This window comes from Triticum aestivum, chromosome 6B (assembly GCF_018294505.1).
Source record: "Triticum aestivum cultivar Chinese Spring chromosome 6B, IWGSC CS RefSeq v2.1, whole genome shotgun sequence".
Lineage (NCBI taxonomy): Eukaryota > Viridiplantae > Streptophyta > Magnoliopsida > Poales > Poaceae > Triticum > Triticum aestivum.
This window is the reverse complement of record NC_057810.1, coordinates 724,026,686-724,049,517: the sequence shown is the minus strand read 5'-3', so window position 1 is coordinate 724,049,517 and position 22,832 is coordinate 724,026,686. Positions and strand designations below refer to the sequence as shown.

The 22,832-nt window shown below is 46.2% G+C and overlaps 1 protein-coding gene across 2 annotated transcripts; it reads right to left on the bottom strand.

The window, feature by feature from the left end:
• Positions 1–14,808: 14,808 nt before the first annotated feature.
• On the bottom strand, positions 14,809–21,038 carry LOC123140061 (protein LAZY 1). 2 transcript variants are annotated; one of them, XM_044559785.1, is made up of 5 exons: positions 20,901–21,038; positions 18,978–19,047; positions 17,008–17,813; positions 15,503–15,770; positions 14,809–15,122 (listed from the first exon to the last, which is right to left on the bottom strand). In XM_044559785.1, exons 1-5 carry the CDS (start codon positions 21,006–21,008, stop codon positions 15,103–15,105), a joined length of 1,272 nt encoding a protein of 423 aa, XP_044415720.1. In that variant the 5' UTR covers positions 21,009–21,038; the 3' UTR covers positions 14,809–15,102. The 2 variants fall into 2 exon arrangements, with proteins under 2 accessions (XP_044415720.1, XP_044415721.1); XM_044559786.1 differs by lacking the exon at positions 20,901–21,038 and adding an exon at positions 19,583–19,677.
• Positions 21,039–22,832: the final 1,794 nt, after the last annotated feature.

The following is a 22,832-nucleotide window of genomic DNA, read 5'->3' as shown; positions in this document are numbered from 1 at the left end:
TAGTTTCCATTAGGACCCCGCTGCCACGGGAGGGTAGGACAAAAGATGTCATGCAAGTTCTTTTCTATAAGCACGTATGACTATATTCGGAATACATGCCTACATTACATTGATGAACTGGAGCTAGTTCTATGTCACCCTATGTTATAACTATTACATGAGGAATCGCATCCGACATAATAATCGATCACTGATCCAATGCCTACGAGCTTTTCACATATTGTGCTTTGCTTAGTTACTTTGCCATTGCCACTGTTACAATTACTACAAAACTGCTACTGTTACTTCTGCTATCGTTATCGTTACTTTCATACTACTTTGCTACAAAATACTTTGCTGCAGATACTAAGTTATCCAGGTGTGGTTGAATTGACAACTCAACTGCTAATACTTGAGAATATTCTTTGGCTCCCCTTGTGTCGAATCAATAAATTTGGGTTGAATACTCTACCCTTGAAAACTATTGCGATACCCTATACTTGCGGGTTATCATTACATTTGATCCTCAGACGCACAGTTCAGGACCCCCTACCCGAGAACTGCCGGTTTTGACACCGACAGCCTCTTTTCGCCATTGGTTTGTGTCTCAGCTTGACGTTAAAAATGCCTTTCTTAATGATGACTTGCACCAGGAGGATTATATGCATCTAACACCTAGGTATTCAGTTTCTAATAGCATAGTTTGTCGTCTTTGTCGCTCTCTCTATGGCCGTAATCAACCCCCCCCCTCACCCCCCCCCCCCCCTCCCCGCGCGCTTGCTTGCTTTGAGCGTTTTATTTGATTGTAGCGCAGGAAAAACAAAGGATTTCAAGAGGTCAGAGTGGATGCTAGAATTCCTATGAAATGTAGTACAAACAAATCCATAGGAAAAAATCCTATGGGATTCAATCCTCTGAATCAAACGATCAACATAGGAAAATTTTCTAAGGATTCTAATCCTTCAAAAATCCTATGAAAATCCTTTGAATCAAAGAGGCCCTCAAATCCTATAGGAATCCAATGGGCATGTCATTCTAATCCTACGTTTTCCTATTCCTATGTTTTTGCAATCCTGCGAATCAAAGAGGCCCTAAGCTCTTTTGAATCATTAGCCACGTCGCTATGATCTGGAAGTATCACACACCACCTCGACCCGCATAAGTATGCACTAGGGTTTCTGTTGCATCCTGTTGGCACCGCCATCACTCTGCCTTGTCTCCTGTGGCCTCAGGGCCATGGAGATGTAATGGATCTTGATTCTTTCCAGTGGGCAGGGCTTCATTTTTTTATGCTTTTTCAAATTTTGTTAGGCTTTGTGTCATGTTTAGAGATGCGGAGACGGTGATGGCCCTTTCTGAAGATGGAATATGTTTTTAGCCTCCCTCCTGGTTTTGCTTCTAGCCTCATCAAAGGGCGTGTGGACGTTTGTGTCCAGGAGATCTCGCTGGATTTGATCGGCATTTTTCATTGGTGAATCCACATGGATCTGATCTTCGTTCGTCTTTGTTTGTGTCCACAGATTGAATCCTTCGATCTTATTCAGCACCTTCCTGACAAGCTAGTTAGCTGCACCGACGGATGCCTCCATCCCCTATGATGACCTACCACTCTGCCTGCTACAGGCTAGGACCCACTAGTATAAAACAGGGCTCTGGACCAGGCCTGAAAAGGGCATTAATCCCGGTTCTCCTACGAACCGGGACCAGTGGGTGCATTAGTCCCGGTTCATGAGGCCAGGGGGGCGGCCCGGGCCTCGAGGGCCATTAGTCCCGGTTCGTCTGACACCGTTGGTCCCGGTTCTAGACACAAACTGGGACCAATGGACCTCGCTCCTGGCCCACAACCTTTAGTCCCGGTTGGTGTCTGGAACCGGGATCAAATGTGGTACTTTAGTCCCGGTTTTGGCCACCAACCGGGACTAAAGAGAGGCCTATATATACCCCATGCCCGCGAGCAGAGCAGTGCACTGCTATGTTTTTTTGGCCGGCCGTGGGAGAGCTTTGTGGTGCTCTAGCTCACCTCCTATGCACATGAGGTATTCGATGAAATGACCGAGCCACACTTAAGCTTTCTCCTCTCGAAACTCCTTGTCCAAACTCCATTTTCCTCAAGATTTGTCTAGGTTTGGCGATCCGTCCTATCCTGTCCCCATCCTCACCTCCATCGATCGCCCGCGCCGATCTCGTCGCCGGCACCACCGTGGTGAGCCTCTTGTTCTTATCTTCTTTCTAAAAGAAAAAAATTCTTACTTGTATGATTTAGATTGATACTTTTATAATTTTATTACTATTATTATTGTTTGTTATTATATAGTGTGATGGTTTTGGTATCCGCCCCTGTCGGCCCTCGTCCTGTCTATGATTCGGATGTGGTATATACTATCGTTTATAACTATTTGTTTCATTTAGTGTTTTTGACAATTATGCCGACCAACGTGACATAGATGTTTTATCTAGGAGGTATGTGAACCGGAAATTCCAACCGACCTTCTTGTCGAGAGGTTAAATTTAGTGAAAAAAGAAAATGATTACTTGAAGAAAAAATTGAAAAGAATTGAGGAGGAGAAGATGGCATTGGAGTTGCATGTTGCGGATATCGTCGATGATCACAAGATCAAGATGAATAAAATGCGCTTGAAGATTAGAAAGATTAAAAAATATGCCATTCATACTGAGATTTGGTACCATTATGCCGTTGGATCAATTGTTACCTTAGTTGCGATTATGATCGCATATGTTGTTGCATTGAAATATTTTACATACTATCAATGTATTGTTTAATTAGATGCTCTAGCAAAGAGCTATATGTTGTTCAATGAAAACTATGTATGAACTTTATGTATTTATTTTTTCAGTAATAACATTTGATCACTACTGTACTTTGGATTTAATGTGATGATGAACTTCTATTAATTTGGTCATTTCTCTATTCGTGATGTTCTATAATCGTTTTTGCCACACTTAATTATATATAATGCACATAGATGAACCGGGAATGGATATACCGTGACAGACGCGCCTCCGAGTACATTAAGGACGTGCATTATTTTCTCGAAGTGGCTGAGGCAAACAAGTAGAATGGTTTTATGTGTTGTCCATGCCCTATCTGTGGGAATACGAAGTCTTTCTCTGACACGAAAACCATTTACATCCACCTGCTTGAGAAGGGTTTCATGCCACACTATAATGTTTGGACCAAGCACGGAGAAAGAGGGGTTTTCATGGAAGACAACAAAGAAGAAGAGGATGATGACAACTATGTGCCCCCTGAATACGGTGATGCTGCAACAAGGGAAGTTGAAGATCAAGAGGAATCAGACGATCTGCCCGATGATGATCTTCACCGAGTCATTGTTGATGCAAAGAGACAATGCGAAAGTCAAAAGGAGAAGTTAAAGTTCGATCGCATGTTAGAGGATCACAAAAAAGGGTTGTACCCTAATTGCGAAGATGGCAACACAAAGCTCGGTACCACGCTGAAATTGCTGCAATGGAAGGCAGACAATTGTGTATTTGACAACGGATTTGAGAAGCTACTGAAAATATTGAAGAAGAAGCTTCCAAAGGATAACGAATTGCCCGACAGTATGTATGGAGCAAAGAAGGTTCTATGCTCTCTAGGATTGGAGGTGCAGAAGATACATGCATGCCCTAATGACCGCATCCTCTATCGCGGTGCGTACGAGGATTTGAACGCATGCCCGGTATACGGTGGATTGCGGTATAAGATCAGACGAGATGACCCTGGTGATATTGACGGCGAGCACCCCAGGAAGATGGTTCCTGCCAAGATGATGTGGTATGCTCCTATAATACCACGGTTGAAATGTCTATTCCAAAACAAAGAGCATGCCAAGTTGATGCGATGGCACAAAGAGGACTTCAAAAAAGACGGGAAGTTGAGAGCACCCGCTGACGGTCGCAGTGGAGAAAAATCGAGAGAAAGTGGGGGGACTTTCCAGGTGACGCAAGGAACGTATGGTTTGGTTTAAGCGCGGATGGCATTAATCCTTTTGGGGAGCAGAGCAGCAATCATAGCACCTGGCCAGTGACTCTATGTATATATAACCTTCCTCCTTGGTTGTGCATGAAGCGGAAGTTCATTATGATGCCAGTGCTCATCCAAGGCCCTAAGCAACCTGGCAACGACATTGATGTGTACCTAAGGCCATTAGTTGAAGAAAGTTTACAGCTGTGGAATGGAAAAGGTGTACGTGTGTGGGATGAGCACGATAAGTAGGAATTTGACCAACATGCGTTGTTGTTTGTAACCATCAATGATTGGCCTGCTCTCAATAACCTTTCAGGACAGACGAACAAGGGATACCACGCATGCACGCTAAATGACACCAAAAGTATATATATTTGGACAAATACAAGAAGAATATGTACTTGGGGCATCGTCGATGTCTTCCGACCAACCATCAATGTCAAAAAAAAGTAAGCATTTCAAAGGCGAGGCAGATCACCAGAAGAAACCCGCCGTCCGTACTGGTGATCACATATTTAATATGGTCAATGATTTACATGTAATTTTTAAAAAGGGTCCCGGCGGACTATCTGTTCCAAATGACGCTGAGGGACGCACACCTATGTGAAAGAAAAAATCTATATTTTGGAATCTACCTTACTGGAAATACCTAGAGGTCCGTTCCGCAATCGATGTGATGCACGTGACGAAGAATATGTGCGTGAACCTGCTAGGCTTCCTAGACGTGTATGAAAAGACAAAAGATACACCGGAGACACGGGAGGACCAGCAACGTGTGCACAAAAAAGATATGCCTCCAAAGCAGTATGAAGGTCCTGCCAGCTACGCTCATACCAAAACTTCTTGAATAGTACAGCACACTTCTCCATCGGCGGCCGGCTCTGCGAACAACAGTATGAGCTTAGAAATTGGAAGCTTCATACCACCACTGGTAAGGCAGAGAGCCAGAGACGCATGCTTTGCTTGTTTGACAAGCACACATGGAATTCTTGCACGAGAGTGCATTTTCTACCATGCACGGTATATACCGTGCATTGTCTACAGGGTGGGAAAGATATCATAGTGTACTAATCACCTGCTGTATGTCTCACTTCTGTCAGATGCTCATTAATTTGTGTGCCAGCCTTTTTGTAAATATAGATAATGTCCTGTTCTTTGCATGCCTCCCCTATCCTCTTACGACTCTATCACAGAAATATATTTTCTCTTCTATGTAACTGTTTAGATGCTTGATATCTTTTGAAATAAAAGTTTCTTTTATATTCTATTTAGACAAATGTTTTTATACCAATGATATATTTTAAACAAGACTTGTAGAAAACTGATCTATGTACCATAATGAGTTTTTGTGCACATCTAATTGATCTATAGAAAACTTGATGAAACTTGGTACATAGTTTTTTTACAGTTTCGTAAGGTCTCGCCATGTTTCAGATTCGAATTTTAAAACTTGTCAAAATATATTTAACGGTGATCTTATTTTAAAGTTCCCTTCAAAAGGAACACAAATATGCAAATGTATCGTAAATCAAACTAGCGGTTCAAAAGTAAAATAAATTTAAATGTTAGAATCATATTCTCATATCCCAATCTCTACTACTATAGTGTAGCAGTTTCGAATTTGGATTTACCACTTCCCTCCCAGCTTCCCGCCAAAACGCCTTTGAGTTGGAGCCGTTGATTTCCCACACTACATTGACATCTACCGTTCATCAATCGTCAGCACTATGTATCCAACGGCTAGCATGCGCCAGATTCACCTCTCCTGCCATGAGTCGCAGAGGTCCACACTGAACCAGCTGCAGGAACCACCTAGAAGCTATACGGTATTTCCCTTAAAAAACATAGAAGCTAGAAGGCTGTTCCAGAAACTTACCCGTTTGCGGTCTGGCCGGTCCCAATGGATGGATTTTTTTAGCTTGACAGAGCCGGTACCTGTCTAATGACATAACTACTACTATAGTGTAGCAGCTTCGAATTTGGATTTACCACTTCCCTCCCAGCTTCCCGCCAAAACGCCTTTGAGTTGGAGCTGATTTCCCACACTACATTGACATCTACCGTTCATCAATCGTCAGCACTATGTATTCAACGGCTAGCATGCGCCGGATTCGCCTCTCCTGCCGTGAGTCGCAGAGGTCCACACTGAACCAGCTGCGGGAACCACCTAGAAGCTATACGGCATTCTTTATCTTTACCTAATATTAAAGGACGGATTGTTTCTCCAATTTTTTTGGTTATATGATGGGACCATAAGATTTTTGTCCGTCTTGGAAAATAACGATTCGCCCCTTCCAGATTTCGTTCGATCGTCCGCTGGTGGCTCACGCAACAGCTCACAGGAAGCGAAAAAGATTAAAAAAGGGGCTTTCATGGGACGTCAAACTCAAGACCTCAGGCACGCCAAAGATACTTCACAACCAATAGACCAAGAGCCCTCATATGAAAATTATCGGGTTGCAATTTATTTGTATACATTAACACTGGCCAGGGAAATAAAACAACCGCAAGCTGACCGGCCCAGACAACGTACAAGGTGGTTAAGGTGACCGTCCCTTTATTTTCGTCTGTCGTCCTACATGGGTCGAATTGGGACTGCTTCGCGCTTGTGTGTTTTCTGTCCATCAGAAAAAATATGGTTGCGAAAAATTCTTGCACCCTATTGAGTTCGAACTCGGGACCTCAAGGGAAGGCAACAGCCATCTGAGCTCGCTCCCAATTTTGCTAAGAAACATGATTCATATCTATTAGTCCCACCTCGGTTCCTTAGACTTAATTCCACCAATTTAAATACATTTATAAGCTATCGGAATATCAGCAAGTCGCCCCGAGAACAAAGGAAATAGAAAATCAAGAAGAAAGACTTGATGAAGGAGGCTAATTAAATGGAATGGAGGGACATATGCACTCATGCTAATTGGTTTCCGAATTAAATGGGATGACAGAGGGAGAAGAAAGACTCGGAATTGGTTCTGCTTACAAACCTGACAGGGGTAGTCAAGAGAATTTTTTTTGAAACATGGGCAGTGAAGAGCTTATATCGCCTTGGAAGATCACCGCCTTCTTGCTGTATGCAAAATAAACTATATACTTTATAAAACTAAAGTGTGTGTGCAATAATGGTTGTTAACTAGCAAGTTTGCTTAAAGCATGACTTATTTTCTTACTGTCATATGAAGTACCAAATATCAAAGTTCTACATTCCCTCCATAGAGACACGTGATGCGAGAGAGGAACATTAGCAATTGTTGCGACACACTTGGAGTTGTTGCTCTCTTTTGCTCCGTAGTGAAGCACGAAGTATATGTTCAGAAGAAGGGGGATGAGGTGAGTTTCTGAAATTCACCATTCATCCAAGCATCACAAAAGAAGAGCATTACCGTTCGACGGGTTAAAGGATTAACCTATTAATTTCTTTTAAGTGGAATTAACGAGTTAGTATTTGATGAATAACTTTGAACTAGCTACTATTTTTTAAGTGTAGAGTCATGTTGAAAATAGAGGACATGTATCTAGGGTATTGAGTCATGCTTATTGGGCTTGGGTGTGCGATATTTTTTTCTCCCGTTGCAAAGCACGGGCATGTTTTCTAGTTCCCTTAAAAAACATAGAAGCTAGAAGGCTGTTCCAGAAACTTACCCGTTTGCGGTCTGGCCGGTCCCAATGGATGGATTTTTTTAGCTTGACCGAGCCGGTACCTATCTAATCACATAACTAGGAGTACCACGATTTTGATGTCATAAAAAGGAGTATTACGATTCAGCCGCCGTATAAAAAGGGTTTAACGCACCACTATCCAAGATATTTTGCGGGCAATTAATCTAACTAGCGTGTACAAGTCACATTTTTCTAAGCAAAGACAGACATTTCTACCAATCCATAGACATAGAAGAAACTAAATAGATGCTTCACATTCTAATATGCTCACCATCTCATACTTCCCCCGTTCCTAAATATAATTCTCTTTAAAGATTCCAATAGAAACTACATACGGATGTATATAGACATATTTTAAAGTGTACAATCACTTATTTTGCTCTGTATGTAGTCCACATTGGAATCTCTAAAAAGACTTATATTTAAAACGGAGGGAGTATTTTAGATGGTAAAGGTTTTATTAAGTTTTACCTTTTTATTAAATGAGCAAGGAGTAAAGAGCAAGTACAAAGTCGTATTCAAAAAGGAGCAAACAGACTGCTTTCCAGGAAATTTGCAAAAAAAGAAAAAACTACTCTCCAGGAATGATCGCCCCTAAGTGTTTCACCCGGGTGATATACGCAAAGATGCAAAATTGTGAAAAATTCAAGCATTCCTCATTCAAAATCTCCCATGGCACGTGCTTAAGAAGATAGGGCATGGCATTGTTTGGTTGCTCATTTGAGTCGACCGCTTCGGTCCACCAAGTGTGGGTGGAGTTGAATATTGCCAATTTCCGGGATCGAGGTCCCTTTTTCCAAGCCAATATTTTTTTTTGCGGCGAAAGCCAATCTTTGATCATGCACCAAATTATATGTGTATATTGGCATTGGAATAGGATGTGTCCCGAGGTCTCCATGTGACATTTGCAAAGATGGCAAAAGCTACAATTAGGCTATCCTCTTTTTTGCAATTATCATTTGCCGAGCAAAAAAATTGCACTTTGAATGTGCCCAAGCCTTCGAAACTGTCAGCTTGATCAAAGACGAAGTCAAACCAAGAAAATGGGCATTGGATGCCGAGACAGTGGAGTAGCAAGCATTGGAGGTGAGCTTCCAAATGCGAAGATATAAAACTCGCCAATGTGCTCCGTGGATAATCCATCAGTCAAGCGCGTGTTTTATAGGTTAGCGTGCGAAGCACGTTCAACTTACTAGTAAAAATAAGGCATGAGTGAGTGTAGTACTGCTGGTATTTACTTCGGGGGTGAGAGGAGAGATATTGCAGGTTAGTATAGGAAAAAGTTGTCTGCACATGGAGAAAAAGTGACTGATTGGCAGAGTCATAAATTGTGGTTTACTAAACAATACAATGAGAACATGCATGCATGGATCCGAATCTCAAAGAGAGTGAGTGGTCGATAGATGCACGGTATATACCATGCATGGGAGAATGTCTTTTCTCATTCTTGCACGGACAGTTGAGAGATATTCCAATTCCAATCTTCCACTTCCATGAGGGAATTGAGCTCCGGCACGAGTGCCTCAACTAAGATCAAACCCGATTCCAGAAGGATTGATGCAACGAGCAAAGGATTGGCTACCACCAGCTCCGTGGCCTGCTCCGGCAACTCAAGATGGACGTAGCCATCCCCATGGACGCCAAGTCCCACCATCTTCAACTGCGGTGTTGCCGCGTGAGCATCACAATTACTGGCTGAATGACCTTCCATAGGAAACCGAGAGGAGTGTTGTGACAATCTGGTTGTAATGGCCGAGGCGACCATACTTGAAGTAGTCAGCGGCCAGAGCCGAAGAAGACGACGTTTTTCCAGATCCAGAGGTAGCCAGCCTCCTATTGTTTTTTCTTTTCTCAAGAAGAATTGTTGGACCCCTTGTTCTTATGAAGTTTCTGGCATTCCGGTTGCCCCTACGAGCACTCTTGCCAAAGCCGCCACCACCCCAGCCGCCACCCCGGCCAGACTGAAACTGGTCATCTTTCCGTAGCCCCGATTCAGATCTGGCACCGTGGACTCCGAACGTAGGCGACACCTCGCACCGCCTCACAGCGGCACGCTGCAGCTTCTCCCTAATATCTGCCTCCCTTGCATGATCCTCATCGGACACGAAATCGTTGTGCCTGCGTTTGGAGGAGCGGTCGTCGCTACGTGAAAGCAGCACCCATTGTAGAGCACACCACAACTGACTGCCATCTCACTGGAGAGAGCCCTCCCAGAGGCCGATTGGGCCACGGAACGTGGCCAGATCTGGGAACGGCACCTTGCCACACCTCCGTGTGTGCCGTCACGGACATCCACAAAGCCAGGTTGTGCTTGACCATAGACGCAGCGTGGCTCAAATGGCCACCACGCCCGAAGCAAGAGGTGGGCCGCTCCAGGGCCACAACACCGAACGCGTGCACCAGATCAAGGCGTGCACGTCCCACACCCGCATCTGCTGCAGCTTGTGATCGCTGCTGAAATATGATCAAAGATCGATGCCATGGTACAGTCGCTACTGCTTGCTTTGAAACGCCACCATGAAACCATCGGGGCACCGCCGCCATCGTGGGTCGCAAGGGCCTTGCCTAGCGGCGGCGAGGGAAGAGAGATCCGAGAGGTAGGCCGCAAAAAAAAAGGGATTGAGATCGCCTCTCGTGTCACCCCGTCAAGACGATGAGGGGCAATTCCGTTCTGAGTCGGCTACGAACATGAGTAGATTATTAGGTCTTCGTATATAGCTCCTCTCTCTCTCGACAAAACACAAGACCAGAAGGTTAATCTACACGACTAGAGTTATCTTTATTTTTATTGAAATGACTAGACATAAATTTTTTTCTTGATTGTTTTTTTCCTTTTTGCAGCCAACGTGTACTCTTCCTATCGGTCGAAACTCAATACATACAAGAAGCTCAACGGAAACGACTTAAATGAATTTTCTCAGCGATGCAGAAAACACGTGTCCACGTCTACTCTTGCTTGCAGCTTGTATGTTCGCACGGAAACGGAATTCGGTCTCCGAGTCCGGCTGCAGCGTGTGAATGGGCTTTGCTAGATCCACTTAAAGGTACGTGAAGATTTTACATAAGGCTGGTTGTAATGGGTAGTATCATAACTTAGTATCATGCATATGATACTAGTGTATGATACTACCTTCCTAATGCATAGTATCATATGGTAGTATCATAGATGACTTTATTTATTGTCATGCATGACACATACTAGTGGAGCATTTATTATGATACGGCATCATGATATGATACTCAACCCTCTCTTACTTCATTTAATTCTATGCAAACTCATCAAAGTTGCCTAGTTGGCATGCATGATACTAGCTATGATACTCCCATTACAACCAGCCTAAATGGCTGATGTGGAGAATTATTAGTGGATCGGTGCGGGGGCAAGGAGCCCACCCCTATTAAAATCAAATGCCTGATAAGTTTTTCCTTTGCATGATATATGTGTCTCATTCATATCATAAAGTACACGGCACATAAGGACTGATACGATAAAACTAAAAGGATAGAAGAACATCTCTAAGCTTGACGCCAACGCCGGCCACCTGCCTCCGGCACCACCACATCAGCCACTGAAGAAAAGAATGACGGATCACCTCCTCATCCGAGTTTGAAGCGGCTGCATCGCTGATATGCAGCTTTGCGGACCTCAAAGATGGCCCACCAAAAATTAAGCCCTTGTTGTTGAACGCATCAGATCGGGGAACACCCTGAAGACGCCGTCGAACTCCAGATCTGGCAGCCCACTACGACTAAGAAGCCGAAGAAGGAAACCATACCTGCCATCCACAAACCACGAACCCAGCACACGCCCGTCTTCTAGATATCGTCGATGCAGACCATAATCTGCATCCGCTCCTGGACTACCTCCCAAGCTCCGCGTCGATGCTGGAGCAAACACCATCGCAACGGCGGAGCCGGAGGGCACAGGTCCACCACAAGGATGCCGCCGTCGCTACGCCATTCTTACTTGAACATACTGGTTTCCAAATTCATCCTCAACCATATGACTGATAGCCTCGTTAGGGAAAGATCCGAAAAATCTTTATTCAGCGCCGTCATCGTCGCCGCCGAAGCCAAGACGATGAACAACCTAAAAACCTAGACTACGAGAGAGTAAAAACGATTCACGCGCATGGACCCGACGACCTCCCCGTCACCGACGATCAGGATCGCTGGTGAAGGGGAGTCGCCGGAGGACGGTGCTAGAAGATTGTCTCCTGGCGGCGGCTAGGGTTCCAGCCGCCAGGACTTGAGTAAAAACAATCTGCCGCTGAAGCCGTCTACCGACTAAAGGTGGGCCCGATAAGTTTAGATTGGAAACATAAGTAGCCCTTCGTAGCTTGTTTACGCAATGGCTTGAGAACATATATGTACGTACCACGTGTTACTCACGGTTGTAATCGACAGATCGAATCTTAATTAAGCAGGTCCTCGATTCGTCGTCGCAGATCGACGTACGTACGGTCCGGCGGCGCCGTACCTAGCTAGCATCCCACAGAGCGTGCCGTCAATGACGTCAACGCACAACTGGTCCGATCTCCCCGACGATCTCCTCCATGTGGTCTACGTCAAAGTCCCCGGCTTGCTCCACCGCATCCGCTTCGCCGCCGTTTGCAGGTCGTGGCGAGCCTCTGCAATCGCGCCGCGGCACACGGCTCCGCCCACTATACCGTGGCTTCTCTTCTCCTCATCGCACGACAATGGCGTCAATGGCATCAAGACGAAGAACATATACTGTCCTGAGGACGACCAGTTCTTACACATCCCTCTCCCGAGCAAAGCGATTGGAAAGCGGTTTGTGGGAGCTTACGACGGTGGCTGGGTCGCCATGCTCGGACACGACATGCAGCTTGCGGTCGTGAACCTCTTCTCCGGTGTTGAGGTGCCACTCCCTGCAAAGGACATGAGCACAGTCTCGTCCAGCGGCTCGAGCAACATAATTCAAAAGGTTGTCTTCTCGGAATCCCCCACCATAAGTGGATGTATGCTGGCCACCATCATCCCCCAATGTGGCATCGCCATCTGTCGGGTTGGTTGTAAGGACAACATGTGGACAGTGAAACAACTTGATCGGCCGAGACTAAAGGACATCATATTCTACAATGGACAACTCCATGGCCTTACCTTCTTTGACGACCTAGTGAAGTTTGAAATATGTGTGAAGAAAGACGGCAGGCCGGTAATCACCCGCGAACCTCGCCGGCTCCTGATCCGAATGCTTAGTAACCGTGTCGCATGTCGAAACTACATCATTGAGTGGCACGGCAAGTTGGCGATGGTTATGACGAATTTCCGTGCGCCTTATATTAAAGTGTTTCAACTTGCTAACGAATCAACATCAACGACAGAGTGCACTCATAGGTGGGAGGAGGTAACGAGCTTGGGTGACAACGCCTTATTTTTAGGGGAGATGTGGTCCAAGACAGTGTACATGACGGCTGTTGGATGCGGCGGGGTGCAGAGAAACTGCATCTATACCGATGATCTCGTGCATTCAACTTGGTTGGATGACCAAGTTGACAATGAATATGATGATGCCATGTGGAGTATCAAATCAGCTGCCTGCTATGTAGCTGATCACGCTTCATGTCGCATATGGGTTCTCCCTCGAGACATTTAGCCGATCAAGAATGGTCTTAGGTGGCATCTTTTTTATTTTATCCCTAGTGTCTAAGGCCAACATTTAACATAAATTGGAACATATAGGTTGTGGAAATACCAATAATATATAAATCTGCATTTTATTATAAGATATATATGCCTTGTTAAAATAGTCTCTCAATCTGTAGTATGGTTTGTATACTGTGTCGTGGCATACAAAAATTATGAATTATTCATTCTTGGCTTAGTTATGTTGCTTAATTTCTTTACGTGTTTGGACGTGATGAACTTTCTATTCAGATTGAGTTCGTGTGTGATTGAAGCATGAATGCAAATCATATAATGGTATGACTGTAGATTGTGTAGTAACAACAATCGTGACCGAAAAACAAGCATGTTGTACTGTTGTCATCAACTCGGATGACCGCATAAGGTGATATCCATAGCATAGGTCATTCTACTCCCACGTGCTACTCACGGAGGATCATGGCGAAAATGTGATCCAAGACGGTGTATGTGCCATCAGTGAGGCGCCGCGGGGCGCAAAGCAACTGCATCTACACCGACAACGTGACGTACTTGGTGAAGTTGGACGACCATGGTGACCATATATGTCCTATGCTAGGCGAAAGCAGTGAGGATGCCATGCGGCGGATCAAATCAACGGGAACTATGGCCGTTCCTCGTTCTTCAACTGGCATGTGGGTCCTCCCTCCGGATTTCTAGCCGATAAAGAGTAGGCATGGACACCTTTAGCTTTATTCCTTGCATACATGGTATTAAGGTCAAGCTTCACCCTAATTTGGGCCATATAGATCAGAGAAATTGTAGTATGTACAGAGTAACATTTGACTCGGAGTTTTATATAAGCCTTATTAAAATTGTCGTTGCCGGTCTGTGAGATTATTCGTTCAATGTTGGCTTATGTCGTTCAATGTTATGCTAGTCGGTTTTGGGATTCCTTTTATACATGTATCGCACACTGCCACATATATAGATTCAGATCGGATCCTTATAGTGATGTAATTTAAACATACGTGCATACACAGAGCATTAGTGATGGCTACGGTGCAAGTTGGATAAAAGGTATTTTTAGACCAAACCTCTGATCCTTATTTTGCTACGCCATGAATTGTCAAACTGATACACTGAATCCAATGAAAAATGAGGGAATTGAGGCTGATTTTGACTTGGATTCTAATCCGCTTCGCCCTGCCCCCTCCCCCATAATAATTGATCACAAAGAGGCCTTCAGGCATCCATGCTTAGTTAGGCCCGGTCCTAAAAACCAAGACCATGTCCTGATCAGCAGCACACGTACGTCTCACAAGATCGATCAGAAAGCACGGCCAAGTAAGTGTGCTCCTATCGTTTGGATTTGAGCACGTACTTGTCATTGGCGGCTAGATAGCTAGGCCCCGGGCTGGCACGAGATGATCTGGAATAGCCTACGCACCAACCAGCCTGAAAGCAATCTCCCCAATCGTGCAATGCAAGCAATCCACTAACAAGAGTTCATTCAAGAGGAAGCAAAGACCAGGCAGGCCCTACTACTGTTGCACCCACACAAGGCCATCAGCTAAGATCCCAAAGCACCAATCGCATCAACAGGAGGCAAATCAAATCTTAGTACACGTCGTGGTGATCTCTGTCACAAGCCCACAGGGACTTGTACACATCACCACACACTTGATTGACATGATATAATTTCACAGTCGTTTTCTCTCTTTATGCTCTTGACACATACAACACATTCAGGGGGATAAGGATTGGAAAACACATATGATACACACTCACTATATATGCTCCATTCGTTCATCATCACATTCAGGCCAACAGTTGTTGATTCTTCCAGCTTCCCTGCATCCATGCATCTATAATTCCAGTACCAGGTCTGCATCATCAAAGTCACAAAGACGTGAAGGTGTGAGTGTAAGTACAGTGCAATCTGCAGCATCATACAGTAGTATCTGGTTGAAGATTCTCCATATGATAGTAAGGAACATATCCCTCGCTGTCAAGTGTCCATTTTAGTGATGGGATTACTGTGCATATGCTAGATTGATATAGCTGGCGAATTCTTGAACATTCTCCAAAAATAGTAGGGAATATCTCACTGTCAAGTGTCCATTTAGGTGATGGGAAAGGTTGTTACTGTACATGCATGCTAGGTGGTTTCGAGAATGAATGATGGGCATGCACAAGCACTATTAGTAACACTGACTGACCCACTAGAAAGAGAAAGAAAAGCCAATATTAATTAATTGCACTCACAGTCTGCGTCGGTCTTGATCCAGTGGCCGCTCTTGTCGCCGTTGAGCTCCTCACCGCCGTCGTCAACAGGGGAGGCGCTGAAGGAGCGCTTCGTGCAGCAGCAGCCGAAGCTCAGCCTGCGTGGCCTGGTCTTCTTCGGAGTCGGTGAGGGCACCGACTCGTCAGTGGCACCGCCACCGCCGCCGTTGTCTGGGGTACCCCGCTTGCGGTTCTTCTTGGTCAGCATAGTGCTTTCAGGGTAGACTTTCCTGTGGAAGATTTTCAGGATCTGCAATACACATGAACAAATTAACGCTTCTTCCTTTGAATGAACTCTCCCTCGAAAAATAAAACATATATTCCAATTTAAAGCATCATGTCAAAGGCTAAGGCCAGGCATCTTTCTTAAGTGGCTAAGGATAAACTGACAAATGAAATGGTCCATCAAGAAAGCTGGGATGCATAAAGATAGCATTAGACAGGAGTTTCCAAACAAATTGCCATGTCAACTCAATGCGCCCACTTTTACCAACAAGTTGACAATACCTAGTTGGCACTTGGCAGCCGTACGCATTAATTAGAAGCTAGATTGGAATGGACGTTTCCCATAGGAACATAATAACTAATAATTATGATAATGATGGTTGAAACGAAATGATATTACTGAAGCAGTGGGATATAGAGGAGCACTAGATCATCTAATTGCAAGGTCTCTTCTGATCAGTAATTGGACTTTCAGTGCTGCTTTGATCTTTTGCTTGGTAATTAAGTACTGTTGGACCAATTTCCAACACACCTATGCTGAACCCTAAAGCAAACTGCCACCGAAAAACAGAAATGATTTTTTTTCTTTCGAAATTGTAACGTGCTCAGAGGTGATTGATTGGACAAAAGATCATAATAATTTCTGATAATTCTACTGAAAGGTAAATCAAATAATTAGGTCTAATGGTTTTTTTTCTTCCTTTTCATCCCTGATTTTTATGGATTGACATTATTTTAGATTCATAAATACATAAATGTTCCAGATAAACTCAGTATATTTTTCAATTTTGATAACTAGTTGGGTAACTGCTTAAAATGTTCAATTAAGCTATAATTTAACTACTTGTGTTTTAAATTTGAAAACTTAGTGCAACGTATAGTGGGATAGTAAGTAGGGATGGTATTATTGTGATGTGATAATTGTGTTACTCAACTCAAACTAAAATATGGTCCGCCTGTGTCTTAGGATCGGTTCAAAGTGCAAGTTGCTATTCTCATTAAATCAAATTATATTTCCAAAAAGCTAGTGGAGACACAGAAATATTTCCATGGACTAAAAATATCAAAAATGGTTAAAACATATTGATCAGTCATACAGAACGTAATACATATGCAATGGTCAAAGCCCAAAGAGAGAAACTCAAACAATAACATCGATGTTTAGGAATTAACAGAAGGTAGAGTAATTTACAGCCAAAGATCAATTAATTTGTCGAATTTATAGACGATGTGCCAAAGGAAACGACGAACAAGAAGTGTACCTTTTGAAACTTGCTCTTGGCTGTTGCATTGGCTGGCACTCCGTCGCCGCCATGGCCTTTCTCATCCTTCACCCTCCACTTCTTTGTCCTTTTGTGACCGCCATCTCCGCCTTTCACTACTTTCCCTTCCTCCCTCTCCCCACCATCCTCGCTCTCCTGGACGGCGACTAGTGCGCCCTTCTCTTCCGTGAAGCGTGTCCGCATGAACAGCTCACCGAGCGAGGCACGACGTCCACCACTGTTTCGCTTCTCTGGCCATGATTCAGTGTCGCTGCACACTGGGGAACCAAGTAGGAAGCCCTGCAGTGGGCAATCGATGCCCATGGCGAAGCTTACCCGCGCCGACGGCACGTCGCTGCCCCCGAGGACCTTCTCCAACTCAGCGCTTACCAGCATGAGGTCGTCCTCCGTGGTGGCAATGTCATCTTTCTCCGCGATGGCCTCGACGCTGACCATCACCTTCTCCGCAGTGGCGGACTCAAGCTGGGGGAAGGTGAAGGTAGGTGTGAGAGCGCCATCATCAACATTGCCATTGTCAACTTCGTCGATGGTGCCATCGATGTTGTCAAGGTCAATGTCGACGCAGTCCTCATCATCGACGTCATAGTCTTCGTGGCCGTCGTCTTCTCCGGGGACATTAACAGCGGCGAAGCCTAGCGTGCCAATGGTAAGGAGGCCGCTGCCGCCGAAGGTGAAGAGGTCGTCGGCGTTGACCGGCGGTGAAGGATGGTTGGCGACGAACGCATCATCATCGTAGTACTCATGGTCCTGCGAGGCTAGTCCAGCGATGCAGTTGCAGGCCCCACCTACATTGGACATATTAAGAACCATACATTTGCTAAATCATTTCAAGCTTCTTCCTTTTGGGGGATAGACCAATCCAACTGTTAATTATGTGATATTCATAAATCCGTGTTAAAAAAAAAGAGATATCAATTGACATGCATATATAGAGGCTTGACAACTTCAATGGTTAGATGGGAAATCCGTGATCCAGGAATACATACGGGCATTTGGAAACAGAAGGGAAAAAACACATTGGACAAGGTTGGTTGGAGTATATGCTTAAAGAAATACTCCGTACTATCTATCTATAGAATGATTTGGGTGCCACAGTTGGACTGGCCATGCTCAAGCTGGAAAGGAGTGGCATGTGTGTAGGTCCGGTGTGCCATGTCCATTGCGACCAAGAGCAAGATGGCAAATCAACGTGCATAGATCTCCATGGGTGGTCCATAATATATACTGTTCAAATCCCGGCATGCAACTGTACACTAACGAAAATGATCCATCCTTCACGTATGTACCATTATCCTAGCAAACTATACATGATTCGAGATCCAACGGGGAAGGAACCCCGTGGAAAGTATATATATGATATCGAAGATTCGCTTCTGACGGTCAGAAACGATGGGCCACTACGACGTTACCATTGGACTATTGCCCAGCTTTCCAGAACACACACGTACGCTAAAAAATATCACTGACGCTTGGGTCTCATATCCAGCCGTATATTCTTGGTCCGAGGTAAATGGCTACGTGCACCTTTGAATGCGGGCCAAAAGACCAGTATATAAGGCCCCTCCCAATGCTCCATCTTATACAGATGCTAAGCCTTTCATGTAGGCAAAAAATCTTATGTGGCATGTTATTTAAGAAGAGAGAGATGAGTATGGTGACCCCTGGAAGAAACAATGCTAAGCACGTGAACCTAGGCAAAATATTTAAATGAAGGAAGCCCACCAATACATGAAGATCTTTAGTTGCTAAATCATTAAATGAAGCAAGTTGCTAAGCTATTTAATATGCTTAGCACCTCATCTAAGTAAAGTTTGGGTGCAACTTAAAAACCACGTGGAAATGATTTACGTGGATCAGATGGTCGCCCTACTAGCTAGTACGAGAGAAGCATGAAAAGATCAGTATGCAAAAAGTGAGTGCATCGACTGATAGTAAGCGAGCGTATATACCTCCGGTGGTGTTGAACTCTTTGAAGACGTCATTATTGCTTCGCAACTTCCGGTGCATCCAACCCAGGAGCTGTGACACCAAGAACACGAGAACACAAGATGGTGATGAACTGATGGATGAAACTGCCATTCGTATCAACTAAACTGAAGAGAACCGGGCCTCGATGAAAACGTTTTCTCATGATTAATTAGATCGCAAATCACGAAGCAATAAACAGAAAACAGCGAAGCGAGAAGAGGGCATGATCGCTGCATGGCTTTCGCCCTGCAATGCTCGAGATGAAAACAGCCGAGGCGGCCAACATGAAGGAAAGAAACGAAACAAAGGGTAAGCAGTGAAAGGGCGGGAAAGCAGCATCCATCCGGCACCCGAAGCAGAGAAACCCAAAGTAAAAGGAAAACCAGTGGCTCCAAGAGATCGTACTGCCTCCATTCCTAAATATAAGACGTTTGGGCAGTTCAATTTAAACTGCCAAAACGTCTGATATTTACGAACGGAGCTGGTGTAGATAATAAGAAAAATAATAAGGAAATGCGTAGTAGCGATATGATCTTGAGGAAGGAAGCAAGCAAGCAAGCAAGGGAGGGAGGCGCTGACGGCATACCGTCATGTTGGAGAGGCTGGCGTAGCTGATCTATCGGAGAGGGTGGGGGGGGGGGGGGGGTGAGAAGGGCATTAATAATGGAGGAAGAGGGAAGGTAGGCACTGCAGATGCGAGGCAGGAGAGGGTGATCCGGTGATGGGTTGCAGTCGGTAGATGGAAACATGGGGAAGGCTACAAATGGAATGGCCAGGGTCCCGTCCCTCCCTCCCTCCCATGCATGCTTGCTAGACTAGCTAGCATAGCTAGCTACTGTAGCCAGTACTCCATCCATGAACGCCCACATCACATGTACTTTGTCCGTCCGGCATCTCACCGCAACGTGCGCGCGTGTCAGAGTCATCGGTCAGTGATCTCGCTCTCACTCTCACTCTCACTCCGGCAGATGGTACGTGCGCGATTGTGTGGTGCTTTTGCTTTTTCTGTGGAGATATATCTATATATATATCCATCCATCCATCTAGGTAAAGTATACCAAAGTAAAGTCGCGACGTGGGTGCGAACGGACAGAATGGTTAATTCCAGGTGCAGTTCTTTCTTTCTTGCAATGTCTACATCCGGGCGCCTCAAACGGCTGGACGAATGGACCGGTAAAAAGAAATCGAATCCAATCATGCGTCTTAAACTGGTCTCAAACATCCAAGCTATTCGTGGTCTCTCATATCCAGTACAAATGTAGGGTGGATATGAAACGGGTAGGCACGTCTGCCATGTCAACCCGGCCCATCACCGAACCTACTCCGCTCCCACACAAAATACCAATCCGGAACCCAAGCTCAGTTCACTCTTCTCTTTCGCTCTGTCCCCTCTTCGATTTGAATTGAAACCGGCGACTCTGGAAAGGATGCCAAGCTCCGGCAACTGCTTCGGCTCCTAACTCAACATCGATGGGGAGCTGACCCTCCGCATTGCGCTGGAGCGGTCCAAGGTGAACACGGGAGGTAGCTCCAGATCTATCCTGCTCCCTCGCAGGCGTATCACGGACGCCTAAGCTGGCACCTCCCGGCTAGCGCGCAGCTTCGCAAGGGCTATGCAATCGGCTCTACCCCCACGACGTCCCCTTCCTACGATGGTCGTTGCTCCGTGAGGGCAACGGTGGGTGCTAGTTCCCACTCCACCCTCCGGACGTGCACGTCGCCCTCCACGAGATGCAGCGGGCAAGGAAGAGGGACGCGACGGAGCAATCCGTGCGCCGCCGCCGCAGCAGGTTGCTAGCGGAGCCCAAGCATCTCCTCGCTTGGGTCTACCACCGGTCGTTGATGACGACGAAGACGGACCCTCGCGGGCTACAGAGGAAGAACACGAAAGCGCTTTGACTTACCATTGAGCAGTCGGAGCGCAAGGCGGCGGTGGCAGCGGCAGAGGCGGCTCGGGTGGCGAAGCTGAAGCCGCAACAAGACAGGTCCTTCCGGCAGGTGAAGGGGCTCATTGTCTTCTCCGACTGCTCCAACGACTACTGATCCATCATCAACTGCGAATGCCTACAGCTGCGCCTGCGATTAGAAGGGCAAAGGATCGGTGAGAAAGTGATCGATTAGAAGGGTAGTTCATGGTGTTGGAGTGGATATAAGGTACGCGGCTATAGCTCTTACCTGACCGTCGTGGCCGGGAACGTGCCGGCGCTTCGCCTCCATCTCCCTCCCCGTCTCAGGTGCCCTGCTCCACCGCCAACGCCGGTGACACCTCGAACTAGCAGTGCTACTCGCCTCGAGCTAGAATCCAGCGCAAGTTTGGGAGCCGGCGGCGGAGGACTCTACTCCGGCGGCCCGGCGTGTGGACTGGACGGAGATCGGAACGAGCAAAACTGGCGGTGGGCGGGATGGTCTCGGTCGGTCGGGAGTGCACGTGTCTGTGTGCATATCCATCCAGTTGTGGACTGGGCCTGAAGCAAGCCCGGCCCAGGTCCTCTCAGCGCCAGCCCGGCCCAGCTCCCACTCCTCCGGCGAAACACACGCGACCGCCTCGCCGCCGCCGGAGGGAGGCGCGGCCATGGCACGGCAGGCCGAGGTTCCTTGGCGGCGTGGCACACCAGGGTACCAGCCGTGCCGTGGCTGCTAGCGCTCCAGCCTGCAAGCGGACACGACGGGTGGCCTGGGAGGGATTCGACGCCGGAGCTGTGGTTCAGTGGTTGCCAGCGCTCTGCAACTCTTGCTGATGCTGGAGCCACTTCCATGCTTTCACGGGCCGCTGCTCCGGCCATCCCAGCATTCCCGGAGGCTCGTGAACGTCGTCGAGCTTCCCGCGCCGACACACCCGGCATGTGCTCGACGAAATGCCGCCACGATGATGCCGTCATGCGGCTGCCTAGGTTCGCCTGGGAAGCGACGCGGAGCGAATCCTCGGCCACTGTCGCGCTCGATGGGACGCCGGGCGTGTCGGCCGACAAGGTAGACATCTCCGAGGTGCTCACCGTCACCAGCGCGGTTGGAGGTTTCTCCCTGCTTGTTTCTAGATCTATTGATGTGTGGATGCTACTAGCCTATTACAATAACGGCATCGGAGTTCCAGCTGTTTCTTACGGCAAAATGGTAATCCCATCGGAGCAGAGCAATGTGCAAACACTAGTAACGGGATACAGTACGATGTTAGGTTGATGTCTTTGATGTGCTTTGGGGGGGGGGGGCAGCAGTAACTCAGTAGTTCAGCAAGCACCGACAGACGTGCCGAGAGAATCTGCAGCCAGTTTTAGTTAGGTCCATAATTTTGTTCAGATAAGGCAAAGAATGATCGCTCGTTGGATGTCGTAACTCTGCCAAGATTCAGGCTCGCATGGCATTTTTCCAAGTGGTTCGATGGTGCAGCTCAAGGTACCACCACGTTTGCTGCAAGAGAATGGTATGCTGGAAGTATGGTTTCAGTCAACGCTGATGCAAAGAATGTTGGGGTCTTGGAGCATTTCATGGACAGAAGATGAAACTGCGACACAGTGGGATCCTGGAATCCTAAAACTTATTTGTCATGGTACACCGGACATCTGATTGCCGGTTTTTCTGTGCTGCTTCACTGCACAATACATATTGTAGGTGTGACATTTACAGCGGCATTTTCCTACTAGTTTGATGGTCTTGTGCCCTGCATCTTCAGGAGTGTCGGGCCTATCTCCAAGTGATCTGGTGTTTGTGATACTAGTTAGAGATGTGGAGATGGACAGCTACATCCTTGAAGAAGAACAATACATGGTAATTATTCTATCTCGGTTCCTGAAACTAGCTCAAGAATGTTATTCCTTTCTGTGACTGGCATTTCCAGAGTG

Excerpts from the sequence above, each read along its gene's own strand:
- LOC123140061 (XM_044559785.1), bottom strand. The coding sequence starts at position 21,008 with ATGAGCCCCTTCACCTGCCGGAAGGACCTGTCTTGTTGCGGCTTCAGC. Across the intron at positions 19,048-20,900 it reads TGCGCTCCGACTGCTCAATG|CTCCTGGGTTGGATGCACCG; the intron begins GTAAGTCAAAGC and ends TTGGTGTCACAG. Across the intron at positions 17,814-18,977 it reads AGAGTTCAACACCACCGGAG|GTGGGGCCTGCAACTGCATC; the intron begins GTATATACGCTC and ends TGTCCAATGTAG.